The sequence below is a fragment of the Salvia miltiorrhiza genome, unplaced genomic scaffold, assembly GCF_028751815.1.
Source record: "Salvia miltiorrhiza cultivar Shanhuang (shh) unplaced genomic scaffold, IMPLAD_Smil_shh original_scaffold_180_2, whole genome shotgun sequence".
Lineage (NCBI taxonomy): Eukaryota > Viridiplantae > Streptophyta > Magnoliopsida > Lamiales > Lamiaceae > Salvia > Salvia miltiorrhiza.
The window spans coordinates 86,646-103,811 of NW_026651494.1; the positions used below are offsets into that span (position 1 = coordinate 86,646).

The window sequence follows — 17,166 nt, forward strand, 5'->3', positions numbered from 1 at the left end:
CTCATTTCTGGAGCCTTATCCCATACTTATGTAAAGTCATCAACATGTATGTTTTACATTGACTGAACTCAGTTTTCCGCAATGACTATATTTTGTTCAGAACAGCATAAGTCCTATGTGATGGTTTCTTTATTTTAAATATCTAGAGTTATCATATCATTTAAATTTTATTATGAGAAACCAGTGGTTCTTTTGAGTTTTGACAATGCCCAAACCACCCATATTGATCCTATAGCTTTATTCCCAAACCACCCATATATTGGTCCTATAGATTTATGCTGTGGACACCATTTGATTGGGTTGAACAGTATGTATTATTTAAACATCTATACTTGGAGCAACTTCTTCTTTTCCTAGGTAGAGCTTATAGACAATGGTAGTAGGAGGCAAAACAATTACATTTGCTTCTCCTGCTATCATTTGATTGGCCTTTCAATTAGAGAAGATATTGTTTTTTTATTTCAAGCTGAGCCCACAAATTGCATTGTCCTTTCAAATTTTTTTATGATCATTTCAAAACAACTCCGGCTGTGGCCTGCATTGAGCATGTAAAATCCAAGGGATACTCATCTGATGCCATTTATCTAGAAGCACTATCTATAGAAATCATAATTTATCTCCCTGAGAAGTGAATCACAACGCAACATGGAAACTGGGCAAAATTTTCTGTTCATTATATCTATATTTTTTTTGCAGGTCCTAAATCAGTTATCTTCTCTATTTCCAAAGAATATGATCTTATTTTGGCAAGATGAGGTACAGCAGCTCGATGTTTTGTTTGCTATTTTTATTTTTTTAAAGAAATATCTTTTTTCTATTTGTGAACTGCTTTTGTGGACTGCTTTCAAATGCATGCTTTGAGGTAATTGACTGTGTTTTTTAGTTCCATGAAGTTTAGGGATTAGCGAACTATCCAACCGAGTGGGTGGACAATGGTAGATTGATCCACTGTGTAACTTTTAGGTTGAGTAGCATCAAAGATGAACTCCAAGCATAAATTATGGTCTGTTTGCTTTGCAAGTTTTCTATTTACTACGGACCATGACCACATCCACGAGTACCATGAGAATTATGACCTGGAGCTGCCATGGCGGAATGATCAGAACAACCAGAATTAATGCGACCAGTGGTGACACGAAGCACACAAGACAGGATTGGATAGCATAGGAATGTTATGACTGGACATTAAACTATCTCGAATAGGCCAGAGATTAGCAGCTAACCCGGATAATTATTTGGCCATCATGAATCCTTCCATTGGGTTACCTGCGTCTCAGGATGATAAACCAAAATTTCATCAGCGTGTCCTTTGACTGGAGAGACTTAGTATGAGAAAAAAGTCTCTCTTAAAGCATCCCACATGGCTCTAGCATTTTCCAAGAACATGGTGTTACTCACAAAGTCTCCATGTTATTGAGAAGCCACTGTTAGGAAAAACATGTACTATGAATTCGGAAAACAAGAAAAACACACGAGAATTGGTTACCCAGTTCGTCTCTAGGATACTATGTCTGGTGGCACTGCCAAGCCAGGGATCTTTCCACTAGAGAATTTCAGAGGAAGATATTGTGCCCTCTACAAATACAATGAGGGGCTGTTTATAGGAAGGGAAAAACCCTAATAAGCAGAATCCTGATTTGACTGGAATTCCTCTACGCCCATGGACTCTAATACTAATACAATCAGGCTCATAACCCAACAGCCATGCCAGAACAATCAGGAAGTAGCAGTGGCTAGAGGCAGACCAACAAGGACAAAGAGGATCACATCAAAAATAGGACGGCAACTGCGGCGCAAAAAACAAAAAAAATAAATAAATTAGGTTTCAGAGTAAAGTGTAGAGACACGCAGAGTAAAGTATAAAGACGTATAGGAGAAAATATGGCTGTTGAACGGTTTGGGTTAGGTTACCCGAACCCAAAATGCGCCCAGATTCAATAACCGGAAGTGGGTATTCCGATAACCAAATCGGTTATTTCGGTTTGGTATTCGGGTATCCGAAGTAATCAAAAAAAAAAATGTTGTCTGCATTCCTATAGCCTTAAAAGTAAAACAACTTAAATTTTGACAATGTTGCGGCTGCCGCCTAAAAATAATACCAAATCTACAATGTAGTAATCTCTATCTCAGTATCTACATACAATACACGTACAATTTCATTCATGGAGCAAAACTAAAAACCCTCAGAAATCGAAGAAAGAGGGCGGCACGGTCCAGCGGAGATTGGCTAGAGGCTGGAGCTGCTGTGCTGTTGGCTGTCTTGTACTACTGTTGGCCGGCGACGAGCGAGCAACAGGTAGGGCTGAGGGGGCGGCATGGCAGACGGCGAGTGGCAGCTGGGGGGTGGTGCGGCGAGAAGAAATTGGGGGCTGGTGTTTGTATCACTGTGTGTGTGCTTGAGTAAGGGAGTTGGGGTTTAGTTTTAGGTTAGTTATATTAGAAATTAGATTTAGAATTATCCCTTAGTCTCTTAAATTATGCCTTTATTTCCTTTTTGGTACGTCCCCCAAATATGTGCCCTTTCTATTTTTGGATACTACCCCACACATAAAATTTAATACTCCCTCCGTCCCGCTATTCAAGTCCCATTTTCCTTTTTGGGTTGTCCCACCGATAATGTCCCGTTTCCTAAAAAGGAAATAATAAGGGATGCTTAACATTAAATGAGATCACTAATTATTCAACTAATAAACCCTTAATTAATTGAAGCCACCTCTATTCTCTATCTCTCTCTCTTTCTCTCGTCTCTCTCTTTTTCTCGTCTCTCTCTCTGCGCCTGAGTCTCCACCGCCGTCGTCTGCTCGTCGCCGGAGGAAGCCGCACACGCAGACGCACCTTGCGCCGCCGGATCTGTCCTTCGCCCCCGCCGGATCTGTCAAGGGAGGAAGCCGCACACGCAGACGCACCTTGCGCCGCCGCCGGATCTGTCCTTCCCTCTTCTCACTCAAACAGAACCCACACACGCAGACGCACCTTGCGCCGCTCACGGCCCCGGCGAGGAGCGGTGCCTTGAAATACGGCAGCCGAAGCCCCAATCCACGGCCACCGCCCTCAAGCCCTAGGTTTCCCCTTCCTCAACTCCGGCGACTCAGGGCAGCGACGACGAGGCCGCCGCCGCCTGGGTTCTATCCTTCGCCCCCGCCGGATCTGATCTCCCCTAACCCTCTGCAAAACCATAATCACTAATTTGGGTTGCAGATTTGGTTGGGGGAAATCGTTTGATTTCTAAGTTCGATTTGGGTGGGTTGCAGATTTGGGTGGTGCAGGCGGTGGTGGTGCGGTGGTGCAGGCGGTGGTGCGGTGGTGGTGCAGGCGGTGGTGGTGCGGTGGTGGTGGTGGTGCAGGCGGTGGTGCGGTGGTGGTGCAGGCGGTGGTGGTGCGGTGGTGGTGGTGGTGCAGGCGGTGGTGGTGCGGTGGTGCAGGCGATTGGTTCGAAATCTGTAGATTGGAATTGTTGATTGCAGATTTTTGTTCTTGCAAGTTTTTCACATTGGAATTGTAGATTGGAATTGTTGATTGCAGATTTTTGTTCGTGTGGTGTTCTTGCAAGTTTTTCAGATTGGAGTTCAGATTTTTGTTGATTCAGAATTGCAGATTTTTGTTCGTGTGATTGTAGATTGGAGTTCGATTGGTGTTCTTGCAAGTTCGATTGGTGTTCGTGTGGTGTTCTTTTAATAATAATAAATTAGAAATAATTAGTTATTCCTTAAATACAAATTAAATCATGTGGACCACACTCTTAACTCATCTAATTTGCTTCTCCTTAATCTCCGTGCCGAAAAGAAATGGGACTTGAATAGCGGGACGGAGGGAGTATTTTTTCCTTTGATGTGGGACCCTTTCTCCACTATCAATAACTTTTATTCATAATCAATACATTCAACAACTTTTCAACCACTTTTTATTAAAGTCCGTGTTGAAGGATTCCAGGTATAAATATGGGGGACGGAGAGAGTATATGCCTAAAAAAATCAGTTAATAGGTTAAACTGATTCGGTTATCTGGTTAACTGAAAACTGTTTTTTTTTTAAACTCCTTACTGAATACCGAACCGGTTGCCAAAAAATTTGTATTCGGTTAATGGTACCTGATTCGGTTTGGTATTAACCTATGACCGTTTACTGTTTAGACTCCTCTAGGAGAAAAGAATAAACTATATTATTCACATCAAGAGGGTTTCTACTAGGTTTATCTATTCCAAAAAGTAACAACAGATAAATAAGTGAAACCTAGATACAAATGTATTCTACAACAAAATAAATGCCTTATGTTAATTCACGTGTAAATGTTTTTGAGCATACTGTGTGCACAGTATTGAATCTAGCCTTTTTTAATATTCATCTTTTCTATGCAAGAGCATTGTGAGCTAGATAGCATGTGCATATTTAGTTGATAGTTGTAAAATTGAGGATATTGCTGAATGTAACCTTTTTTGTATCTATCTTTTTTAATTACTACTATATGAGCTAGATTGCATGTACATGTTTTGTTGATAGTTTTAAAATTATCGTTCTCTTCTAAGTGTTTGTCTTCTTTTGCAAGCTCTAGATTCCAAAAATGAAAGCTTATGTGAGTGATCCAGAAGACCTAAAGCAAGATCCATTATATCAAGAGACTTGGGATGACATGGTTATTAATGTAAGCTTGTTCGTCTTTCTTTCTAAATTGATGCATTTTATTTCTTAACCATTATAGACATAAAAAGTTTTTGGGAACTGGGTTAATCATAGTCTGTGTCCCCAACTTTCATTATATGTGACTTTTTCATGTCCACCTAAGCATCAAAATGATGTATGATTCACCTAAGAATCCACCAAGGTGATTCATCATTCTGTTGTCAGATTCTGTAATGCAGTGTATAAATCAAAGTTGTGGTTGTTAAGTGAAAACGTGAGTTGGAGAAATGTTTTTGGAAAATGCTGAAAGCTGGGATATGATTAACCCAAGAAAATTTGCTGACAATTTTGCATTGTGATTCTTTTATCATATAATCATGCTGGTTTCTCTTGATGATGAAGCATTCATAAAGGAAGAATATGTTTGTTAACAGTGATGAAGTTCCTTTAGTTGTACTTTGCATGTGCACTTCTCTGCTCTTATGTCGTAGATGCTGCTATGGTTTGGATATACAGGTTCGTATTTTATTGTGGATAGGGATATAATTTTTGTCTGTGGAAACAGTTTGTTGCTGAATCATTGGATGTGATTCGGGATCCTGATTGGGCGATATCTCTGGGGAACTCTTTTGCTAAACAGTATGAACTTTATTCATCCGAGGATGAGCATTCTGCACTGCTTCACAGGTATGATGTATTATCTCTCCCTTTTTCCTTATATCTCAGAAAGTGCTACTGTATCTTCGACTTAAATTATCTACAGTCTCAAAATCCATCATAACCCCAATCCTGAGACTGAGAGAACCTTTAGAGATTGCAGCAACTTCTTTTCCTGATGCATTGGTTTCATGGATTTTTGTATAGCAAGTATTTATCTTGTTTCCCCTGGGGAGATCTTGATTATTGATGCTTTCAGCCATATAATTTAGTGAAACGAACTTTAGTATATGTGTTTGGTTCTCTTATCATCTTGACTAGCTGATTTCTGTATACTTTTTGACTTCTAATTTTGTCCTGTTGATTCCACTCTCATTTTCCTCTATATCTCTTTGCGCTGGGTATTGTTGGTACTGCAAAAATAGATGTGCATACTGTCAGGATTCTTTGTTTTCTCTATATATGTACATGTACATACTGACATGCATAAAAGATGTTACTGTGTCTTTGGATTGTTACCATTTTAATAGACTGAGTTGGAGAAACTGGATAAATGTATTAATCTCAGATAATTATTTATTGGATTCATGAGAATTGTAGAGCTTGACTGTTTGTCCTTCAGTCCTATATGAAGCTACATGCTTAAATATTTTGGTATGCGTGATCTGCCACATATTTAGATGGAGAGCTGAAACCAATTGGTTTTTCCTAGTGCAGATGCCTAGGCATTTTGCTGCAGAAAGTTCACGACAGATCCTATGTCCATGCTAAGATTGACTTGATGTACACACAAGCTAACATTGCTTTGCCAGTGAATAGGCTAGGTTTAGCCAAGGCCATGGGACTGGTAATCATTATTTGTATTGAAGTGCTACTTAGCATGCTTGTATCAATTCAATACTTTGAAGAATATTTCTGTTGATAATACTAAATAAATGATGCTTTTGGCTGCTGTCTTGACACAAAGGTTGCTGCATCACACCTGGACACAGTTCTGGATAAGCTAAAAGACATTCTCGATAATGTTGGTGATAGTTTCTTTAAAAGGTAAATGCAGGGAGCGTATGAGTTTATTTTGAATCCTACGGTTCTTGTTGTCTTTGTCAATTTTTTATGCGATCTGACTTCTAAGATCTGAATCACATACATGTATGTGTGATCATGTTTTAACTTTTGATGTTAGAATTACAATTATGGTTGTCAGTCATAGGGATGGCTTTGAAGTAGACAAATTATGTGTGAGTGTTGATGTTAAAGAGTCATGAGATAAGGAAAAAAAAGATTTGTTAGTTTTGAAGGATTTGATGTTAAGTCATGATATAAAGAAAGATGTAGCAAAATCTTGTTATCATACCTATAATATGATTAATGAGCATTTTCACATCAATCCTTGATCCTACGTGGTATCCCCATATTTTTTCATTTTTATTAACTAAATCTCTATTTAGGCTCCACATATTTTGGATATATTTAAGTCAAATTTTTGGTTAGGAAGTTGTAAAATTTGGTTGGAAAAGTTGTATAATTGTTGGATTTAAACTTATTATTATGGATAACCAATTACTATTACAAAATTTATTTGATTATATACATATTTTATAAATTTAAACATGTTCGTGAAATTAGTGGGTATTACTTTATGGGTTTGGGATAAGAACTAGTAGTATAATATCTCTTTAATTATGATTATATAATTTCTAAACTTGTTCGAACTAAACCTATAATTAGCTGGTATTACTATACCCGGTTTGGGACGAGAACAAAGAGTAAAAAAATCACTTTTTAATTGGGTTGGAGATGGGTTGCAACATATAGATTCTTAATATGTGAAATTTTGTGGATTTTCTATTTCTATATATCTAAAATCTTCAGTCCCACATTGAACTTCTAGTAGTCATCACTGACTAGAGAACCTATATGAAAGGATACACATTATGTATTTCTAAGATTATTTCAAAATTTCAATTATTTTTTGTATTCACCAATTGGAGTACTTATATAAAAAAAAAGTTTTACTAATGTTATTAACTAATGATTCCTCATTGATTTTCAGTTGGTTCCACACTAGTATTTTGCATTTGGTTATATACAGGGCATGGTACATTTGGGTATTTACATCCCCATAACACACTGGGGTCGTCTGTCGTCTCAGGACTGATTCTCTCTATTGTATTTGAGATCAGTTGTATTTTCGATTTAGTATGATAAAATATGCGTGTAAACATACTGTCAAATATCAATGCTCTCACTGCATCTTGCTACAAATGACACAATCACCGTTGCAGGATTCTATCATTCTTTTCTGACAGAGCTAAAATGGAAGAGTCAGATGACATTCATGCTGCTTTGGCTCTTATGTATGGTTATGCTGCTAAGTATGCTCCATCTACAGTCATTGAAGCCAGAATAGATGCACTCGTGGTACAGTGCCAGTGGAACCATTGCTTTATTATTTATTGATTTACTATGTCTTCATAGTTATGAATCTTTTTATGATTGTGCTCAACGTGGGTCTGTTTCTATGTTTGTTTTTCTTTAGCGTAAGTGCATAACTTGAATTGAAATTGTAGCTGCCAGAAGCTTAATGACATTTGGCAGCATGTGAAGCATTATTCATTGACTACTTGAAAGTTATCTTATATCCAGTCGGGAAAGGTTATGATGTGCCAATGCATGCATCTTAACTGGATTTAACCATTTTGTTTTCAATAATAAATTGCCTTACTACTATAGGTGTCACTCAAATCATGTCTGTAACTGATGTAGGCGGAAGCTTAATTAAAAGGGAACAAATTCTGTTGATTCTGCGAATACTATACTCATAAGAACAAGAGCACAACTTTTTTGTTCTTCAAAAGAATACTGAGATTCTACATAGTATCAAAATTTTCATTAAAACTTAATACTGCTAAGACCATAAGTTAAAATAAATGAAATAGTGATAGAAGCTCAAAGATAATATGATAACTCCTAGTCAGTTGATTCAATTACATGACCATTAGAAACAGTTATGCAGCTTCTTAGCATGTTGGCTTGATGGGCTGGGAATCATGGCCCAGTCTATTGTATTTTGACGTATATCATCTGCTTATATGTGTTTATATAAAGAATTTATCTTTGATATATTTTTCTGTTGTATGACAGGGGACCAATATGCTTTCACGTCTTCTTAATGTTCGCCATCCTACAGCAAAGCAGGCCGTTATCACAGCTATTGATTTACTAGGTTTGTAAGTTCATTTTAATGTTATTCGCATAGGCCTATCTTGTCCATCATGATGATATCTTTCTTCTATAACTTCTGTTTCCAAGTGTTCTTGTCTAGAAGATTAAATTTGGTACAAAATATTGTAACATGGAGATCAATTATTGACGACCATTGCTTTTTTCCTTCCCCTCCTACTGCTCTTCCTGTGTGCGCACATTGAAGTGGCTTGGTTTAAAAAATGAGTTATTTCACATGATTGCAAAGTGTATGCATCTTTAACAAGGTTAATGGAGAAATCAAAGCAATAAAAGTTAGAGGTTTTTGCCTTTTTAGCAAGGAGGGATCCAGGGCTGATCTTAGGTCCTGAAGAATCTGTATAATTGAAAAGGTTATGAGAAATATTAATCTATTCCCTCATGTTACTGGAAATAGTGCATCCTTGTCGCCTGGCTGTGGTTAATGTATTATTATACATGTTCTCGTAACATGTGGTGTGGGCACGATTCATCTATGGCATGATAATGCATCTTCTGTATTGCCATGCCTGATGTAAATCTACAATTCATGAGGTACTTACTCTTTGGTTGATCTATATCATAAATTCATAATGTTCATATTATTTCAACAATGCAGGTCAGGCTGTTATTGGTGCTGCTGAAAGTGGTACATCATTTCCATTGAAAAGGAGAGATGTGCTTCTTGATTACATATTAACTTTGATGGGTCGAGATGATGAAGATGGAATTTCTGATTCTAACCTGGATCTATTGAACACTCAGGTTTATTTTTGGGAGTCTTGATCTGTTTTTAGTATTTGATGCAGTATTTTTCATGAACCTGCTGGCTTAAAACCAAAAACCCTATCAATGCAGAATATCCCCAGTTTCTGATCTGTTTATATTTGGAAACTTCTCCTTGGAATATGCCATTGCTTATACAACCTGGAAATAGTACATAATTAATGTTTCTTGATAGTTGGAAGCGCTTGACAGTAATAAGGACTTTCTGTTGGACAATGTGTATATCCATTAAAGGAAAATAACTGTTACTGGCCTTAGAAATAGGTGACAGTATTATTCTGTAACTGGATGCACAATCCCTCTTTAAAGTAGCAAGCTAGAAGGGTTGGGTGATGGATTTGTCAAGAAAGACTGCATGTTCTTGTTTTTGTAGAACATGTCTTTCCATCCTTATCTTTTTCCCTAATATCGAGGGTTTTGATTAATCTATGCTGAAATTACTAGATATGCATGCCCAATATTGATACTTGTATCCTCGGCCCCCATCTTTTTTACTATAGCTGACATCTGGGTGCATCTCATTCATAATTATCTTCCTTGCCAGCGTTTTCTTTCTGTTTTTCCTGAACCTGGATTCTTCTATACAGTGCCTTGCTTTAAGTGCTTGTACAACTTTGGTTTCTGTGGAGCCAAAATTAACAATTGAAACAAGGAACCATGTTCTGAAGGTGAAGATGCAACTCAAAGCAGTTTTCCTTGCAACAACTATTTGGTTATGGTGCTGAGTATTTTTACATTATTGACAGGCCACTTTGGGATTCTTTGGTTTACCAGATGATCCCCCTGATGTTATTAATGGTCTCATACACAATCTTACTACTCTTCTCTGTGCAATCCTAGTTACAAGGTACTTTCCTTCAAATATTGCTTGGTCTAGATTTTTGGTTTGGCTTGAGTTTTGAAAGATTACTCTATAGATATTTATATATGTTTGACACAGATTCATTGAAGGCCTTGCGCTCCGATTTGTTGCATGGCACTTGGTCTGTAAAGGGGACATTTCTAGGACAATGTGCTTTAAGATATAGTTTAATTTCTTCAAGTGTATATGATCTAGTCTGATCTTCTTTTTCTAATCACATGTCTTGTGAAGAAACTATTGTGTTCTTTGTATTTTCTTATTCTTTAGATAGATCAGTGGGGATTTTGTTCTATTTTTCTTTGTAAGGCTTGGAAAATATCCGGCAGATTCTTTTTCTTCCTAGATAAATAGGGGCCGCAGCCTTCGAGAGTGTTTCAGAAAATGTTCTTCCAGTTTAATGAAAATATCAATTTAAGATATATGCATTTCTTCATCAGTTTACTGATTATTTTGATTAGTCATGTTGCATGAGCTAAGATGTGGGTGTGTTGTCATCAAGTTTGTTGGTATAGTACTATGCCCGTGCATACAGTCATATGCTGTTTTAACGCTTTTTTCTCATTAGTGGGGAGGATGGAAGAAGTCGAGCAGAACAGCTACTGCATATATTGAGACAGATTGATCCATATGTTTCTTCCTCTGTGGAATATCAGAGAAAAAGAGGCTGTCTTGCGGCATATGAGATGCTTCAGAAGTTCCGGACTATATGTGTTAGTGGTTACTGTGCACTGGGTTGCCAAGGAAGTTGCACCCATAACAAACGAATTGATCGTGTTTTGAATAACAATTTTTCTAATTTACCAAGTTAGTCTCTCTCTCTCTCTCTCTCTGCTTTTGACCGTTCATCTGTGATTTCAAGCTTAAGATATTCTGTTTTTTCTTTTCTTTTTTTCAGGCGCATTTGTATCCCCGAGTCGTGATGCTCTGTGTTTAGGAGAGAGAATCATGGTATATCTGTCACGCTGTGCAGATACAAATCCTGAAGTTAGAAAAAACTCTGTGCAGGTCAGTAACTTGTGATGCCTTACCTTCTCTACTTTATTCAAGAACCGCATTACATGATGTATGGTGTTTATCTCATTTTTCTGCTGACCTATTTCTGATTATATATATTTTGACCATGCTCTCTATCTGCAGATTCTTGATTTATTTTTTAGTACATCCCTTTCATTACCGAGGTCTGCGAACTCTAGTATTGGACTTGACATTGAATTGTGTTATGGAGCTCTATCAGCACTTGAGGATGTGATTGCTATTTTGAGGAGTGTAAGTCAACTCATAACTCTCTTCTTTGATACTTTACTTTATCATACTTCTTTAACAGAAAGCAGAAAGGCAGGATGGGTTTCTTGCTCTAAATTTCTGCTTCCAATTCAAGAGTAGTCAGTCTTCCTCACTACTTCTTTTGCATATAAGGACGCATCACTTGATCCGTCAGAGGTGTTCAACAGGGTCGTTTCATCTGTGTGCATATTATTTACTAAGGATGAGGTAAGAATTTAATCGTTTTAATCTTCTGTGTATGTATTAACTTTCAGAGATAGTTAAAAGGCTTCTGAAAAGTGCCCTAACCTTGTCTCATCTCAATTTTTTATAGCTTGTTGCCGCCCTATATTGTAGCTCATCAGCTATATGTGACAAGGTCAGACAGTCTGCCGAAGGTGCAATTCAAGCTGTGATTGAGTTTATCACTAAGAGGGGTAGGGAGCTGAATGACACTGATATCTCAAGGTGGAATGAGACAATTGAGACTGAAGCCTAATTTGATTTTATGAAATAAATGAGCAATTCTATTGACTTAGATCCTTATGCATGTGTCATCAGGACGACGCAATCCTTGCTTTCTGCTACGAACCATGTAACTGAGAAGTATCTACGCCAAGAAACACTTAATGCTGTATCCTTCTTATTTATTTTTCATTTACCTGGTCATGGTGGTGAAAGATTCTTCTGCTGTTGATATTCATGATTATTTATTGGTTATCTTATTGGCTCATGAAAGCTGTAAATGATTTGGATCCAAATGATTTAATCTGGTCGTATGAGTAGTTTCTTTTGACTCTAGAAAGATATCTTCTCTTGCTGAGAATACGTCCTCAAGAATTGTTTTTGATGAAGTATTGTCTGCAGCTGAGAGAGACATAGCCACAAAAGATGTATCTAGATTACGTGGGGGCTGGCCAGTACAAGATGCATTTCATGTAAATTCCTACTTTGCAGCCTATATATGTTTAATTGCCATCATACAATTTTTGGGGATGTTTTTTGCATCACTCCTTTGATAAGTTTGAAATCTTCATCAATGCTGTTGTTTTACTTCTGTCCTAAAACCTGCAAACTCGTGATGTATTTAACACACACACAAACACACATATGTGTGTGTGTATATATATATATGTATATATTATTTGACCTTTCTGTGCGTATTAGGTTTGAATTCACATATTTCCTTTCTTTGGTAATTCTTTGCATTATTTTCTAACGTTATATATTGAATGACGTTCTTTTAATTACTTTGAGTTTGATTTTATATATATATATATATATATATATATATATATATATATATATATATATATAGGGAGAGGTTCAAGTAAGAACCACTAAATAAACTAAGAACGGAGAACCATTTTCAGCCATTCATCATCAAGATCTACGGTGGATGCATCATCTTGTAGGATGAATGCATCACCTGGGTTCGAATCCTGGAGGGAGCAATTTTTTTTTTTTTTTTGTGCATTAATTTTAACAGCAAATGCATTAATTTTTATAATGGATGCATTAGTTTTAATGGTGCTCACGTTCTCACAAATAATGTAGTTCTCACTAAAACCACACCCTATATATATATATTATATATATATATATATATTATATATATATATATTGAATGACGTTCTTTTCATTCTTCACGTACTTTTAGTTACTTTTTTTAAGAGGAATCTTCCCGTAGCAAGGTAACTCGATCATTTTGTTGAAATACACAGCAATACTTGTCAAATAGATGAACAATTGAGGCTTGTCCAGTTTAAGTTTGCTGCACTGTTTTCTCATATAATTACGAGGGGTCCTTATGTGCTAACTGTCCTATTGTTGCATTGGGTGGTGCATTTTTTCCAAAAAGCACCTTTTGTTTGGGGTGGGGTGGAGGGTGTGTTGTTATAGCCATTATTGAGCTGTTGTACCTTATTTTCCTTTATTTCTTGAAATTATTAGGCATTTTCCCAGCACGCAGTTCTTTCATATTCATTCCTGGAGCATATAATTTCTATCCTGAATGAGAGGCCTATATTTCGAGGCGATTCAGTTAAGGGGGAGAATTCCCACAATGTTGGTGAAAGTAATGTAGAAGATAATGTGCTGCACGCTGCTGTGATAGCTCTTACTGCCTTTTTCAGGTATATATTTAATTGCACTATTATGTTTCTCCATCAGTGTCTACAATGGAGAATGGTTTATTCTTGTATATACAGAGGCGGCGCGAGAGTTGGAAAAAAGTCTGTGGAGCAAACCTATGGTGCGGTCTTTGCAACTCTTGTGCTTCATTTAGGAATTTGTCATAGTTTATCTAATTCTGGCCAGCAGGAACCACTGCGGTAATACTAGTATATTTTTTTGACATTCACAGTTTCACACTAGTAGAACCAAAGTAATTGATGTCGTTGCATTCTTTTGTTTAATCTTCTAAATATGACTTTCAGTGCGTTACTGGTTGCATTTAATGCATTTTGCGAATGTGTTGGTGATCTGGAGATGGGGAAGGTATTTTAGCCTCTAGTTAGTGGAAGTTTCACAATTGTTTTGAGTTTGAGAGGCAATGAAAAGAAAATTATATGCAGATTCTGGCCAGAGATAGGGAACAAAATGAAGAGGAGACCTGGATTGGTCTAATCGGGGACCTGGCTTGGTGCATTTCCATAAAAAGGCCAAAAGAGGTAGTTATTGCCACCAAACTCCTAATTGCTGCTAAATTTGAATCACACTGATGGCATACTTGTAAAACCACCCATAGGAGCTGATGTAGATTTTGAATTATGTGCATGAAATTCTCAACTAAACAATGAACATATGAGACAGACACTCCTTAGGTGGTATATTTAGTTTAAAATCTATTATGCTGTGCATTTAGTGATGCCTGGTCCTAATAGTTCTGGAGTAGGTTGCTGCGAGTTCCTTATACATGCCATGGCATTATTGAAGTGCTTCATGGTTCCTCATTAGAATGCCAGGACTATGGTGCAGCCATATTGACATTTGAAAGTAACTAGAATTGAAATTTCTTTATGTTATTTTTGACACTTTAAGGTACAGTCTTTGGTCAAATATTGATGCTATTTTATGCAAAATAACGAGTTAAATCAAGCTGCGAAACTACTGAGCTATTTTTGTACAAAATGTGTTCATATGTTTCTAAAACTTTTTATGTTTCCCGGGATAATACATCTCAATAGACTACAGTTCAAAGGAAAAGAATTCCAGGAGTTCATTTCTTGAAAGATGCTGGCTTATTAGAAAGATATGATAGATTGGATCACATTAAAAAGAAATCCTTCCTGATGTCTGGATCTGTTCTTGTTATTCCTATAACTTTTTGAAATTTAAGTGCCTCAAGTTTCAGTTTCCTCTTTGTGAGGTTACGAACATTTCATACAGAAGTGATTATTTCTAGTTGCTTCTTTATTTTATGACTTCTTACCCTCACTTATTTATCATGACTCAGGTCCCTATAATTTCTTTGATTCTTTGTAAATCACTGGATCGACCCTCAAGGTATCTGAGGGAAGCTGCAGCTGCTGCACTGTCAGAGTTTGTGAGGTTTAGGTATGTTCAGGACCCCTGCTCCTTCTCTCTCTATGAGATGCTCGGACTTTGTTTTATGTCTCTTATTACTGATTCTCAGTTTGCTAGTAAGAGTAGTGTCTTCTGAACTCCCATTTGTATTGGTTGTAAGAGATGATTTGTGTATACAAGTTATCCGAAAATGATCAACAGTGAAATATGTTTTCTTAAGACTTAAGCTTTTGTGCACCTGACAATTTTATTAGTAGTATAATACTTTTTTCCTTCTGGAAGTTTTGGTTGGTGTACCCTTTATATGGCTTGGCAATTGCAAGCTTCATAGCATGCTAGCAGCATTTCTTTCTCAAATTTGTATTGAACTAGGCTATGAAATCTTATGCAATTGCTGTTTTTTGAGCAAATTGCCTTGTGTCACTTTCAGGGATTGAGAAATAAATCTAAATTTAGTTATACCTTTTCTTTAGATACTAATTTATTGATCACATTGTGGAAACTGATTTACTGGAAATGTTACGAGTGACCTGCTGTCAACATTGATGATTCAACATAGTAATGGTTCTATCATTCTATGAAAGATCTGGAAGGTCTTGCCACCATATCAAATTACATCACTTGAAAGATAAGGAACAGCTGAATCACAAATAATTTCCAGATAGTTTGGTGAAAACAAGTGGAGATGCTTCCAGTCCAATAAAAATAACATAACCTACATCCCAAACCCCTACCAAACTTGAGAGCACAACTAAGTTAAGTTGCCTTCAGGTAGCCCCTCAACTGAAAATTTTCACCAATCAAAACCTGAGCAGGATAAGGTGACAGCTCGATCCTTTACCAATAAAGAATGCTCCATCCCTCGTATTTTGAACTGAGTTTTTCTTATTAGAATACTAGTACACGAAGTTTGTCATGCAATGTAATGAGTAATGACCTGTTGTACTCGTATTCATAAAAGCTCTGTCTCCTTTTCTTTCTGTTTTGGTGAAAAATAGAGATTGTTGGTCCTACTTAGCCTCATTATAACTATGGTTCAAATGTTTTTTCTTCCCCTCCCCCTGGTTTTAGAGTTAAATTATGTTTCTTGAGTAGATGGTTGTTGGTCCAGCTCAAGTTAAACTTTTTCTTGCTCTCAAATATCAACATCTCTTGCTGAGGTTTATCGTTCTGCAGTGAGAGTTTTGGTCCTTTGTTGGAGCAGCTGGTTGAAGGATTGACTCGACATGTTTCAGATGATTCTCCAAATGTTAGACGCCTTTGTCTAAGAGGACTTGTTCAGGTAGTTGATCATAGTAATAACCATATTACTTGAAAAAAGGTTACAAATTTATGGTGCTTCAACTTTGACAGATCCACAATTCTCAGTCCCTCGTCTTAAGAATAAACTCAAAACTCTTTCTTAGGTCACCATCTTTCAACAACTTTTGTCTCATGAAATTTGAAGTTTTGCTGCTTGTTTGCATGCCTTTTGATCTAAAAAGTCTTCATCCTTTATGCAAGCAATGGAAACTAGAAGTTTGACAGATTTTAACAATTGCTGTGCACTCAATGTTTCCTTTTGCACATAAGCAGTTGGGGATGCTAATGATAGCAGCTGATACAATTTTGTAGTTATAGAAGGGTGTCGAGGGAGGCAGGGTATGATGGTGTGGGTGGTTGAAAATGGTCTAATGCTGTGGAGGAAGATATCAATCTTTTTGGCAAGCGTACTTTTCTTGATATCCATTCCTTTCTCATTTGGGTCTTGTCAATTGCTTTTCTACACTATATACCCTGATATGCTATGTGTAGTACTTTTGGTACCCAAAAATCCACCTTAGCAGTAACCAGCTACCTGCCTCTTTTTGAATTGTATAGATTTTCGCATATATGTAGGCAATGCTAGTGCGCTGCATCTTGCAAACTTCTCCTTTGTCCTTTTAATTTTGAAGCCTCTTATTTTGGAATCAAGTAATCGAGATGCATGCTGCTATATGGACATGATTTGAGACTATTGGTGATTTTTACAATTAGTCTTCTGGATTTTTTTATAAGGATCACTTGCCTGCATTTCATGCAGATGCCACCAGTTCGTGTTATCCAGTATACCATTCAGATTCTGAGTGTTATTGTTGCTTTACTTGATGACCCGGATGAATCAGTACAGCTAACGGCTGTCTCGTGCTTGCTAACGGTGATATATCTCATATTTTACTCCGTTAACTAGTCCTTACCACAATTAAGAATCTC

The 17,166-nt window shown here is 37.0% G+C and overlaps 1 protein-coding gene across 2 annotated transcripts in view; it reads left to right on the plus strand.

The window, feature by feature from the left end:
- The window catches only part of LOC131003214 (protein SHOOT GRAVITROPISM 6), a 31,809-nt gene that overhangs the window by 12,206 nt on the left and 2,437 nt on the right, over positions 1-17,166 (plus strand). For both annotated transcript variants that reach the window (XM_057929688.1, XM_057929689.1), the window contains 24 exons: positions 697-756; positions 4,549-4,638; positions 5,182-5,303; positions 5,991-6,120; positions 6,241-6,320; positions 7,559-7,694; positions 8,418-8,499; positions 9,115-9,260; positions 9,869-9,949; positions 10,028-10,128; positions 10,709-10,947; positions 11,039-11,148; positions 11,281-11,409; positions 11,560-11,634; positions 11,741-11,874; positions 11,968-12,040; positions 12,213-12,344; positions 13,360-13,541; positions 13,617-13,739; positions 13,845-13,905; positions 13,983-14,078; positions 14,864-14,964; positions 16,111-16,216; positions 16,997-17,110. In XM_057929688.1, coding sequence (XP_057785671.1) covers positions 697-756; positions 4,549-4,638; positions 5,182-5,303; positions 5,991-6,120; positions 6,241-6,320; positions 7,559-7,694; positions 8,418-8,499; positions 9,115-9,260; positions 9,869-9,949; positions 10,028-10,128; positions 10,709-10,947; positions 11,039-11,148; positions 11,281-11,409; positions 11,560-11,634; positions 11,741-11,874; positions 11,968-12,040; positions 12,213-12,344; positions 13,360-13,541; positions 13,617-13,739; positions 13,845-13,905; positions 13,983-14,078; positions 14,864-14,964; positions 16,111-16,216; positions 16,997-17,110 — 2,703 coding nt within the window. The remainder of the gene's footprint in view (positions 1-696; positions 757-4,548; positions 4,639-5,181; positions 5,304-5,990; positions 6,121-6,240; positions 6,321-7,558; positions 7,695-8,417; positions 8,500-9,114; positions 9,261-9,868; positions 9,950-10,027; positions 10,129-10,708; positions 10,948-11,038; positions 11,149-11,280; positions 11,410-11,559; positions 11,635-11,740; positions 11,875-11,967; positions 12,041-12,212; positions 12,345-13,359; positions 13,542-13,616; positions 13,740-13,844; positions 13,906-13,982; positions 14,079-14,863; positions 14,965-16,110; positions 16,217-16,996; positions 17,111-17,166) is intronic.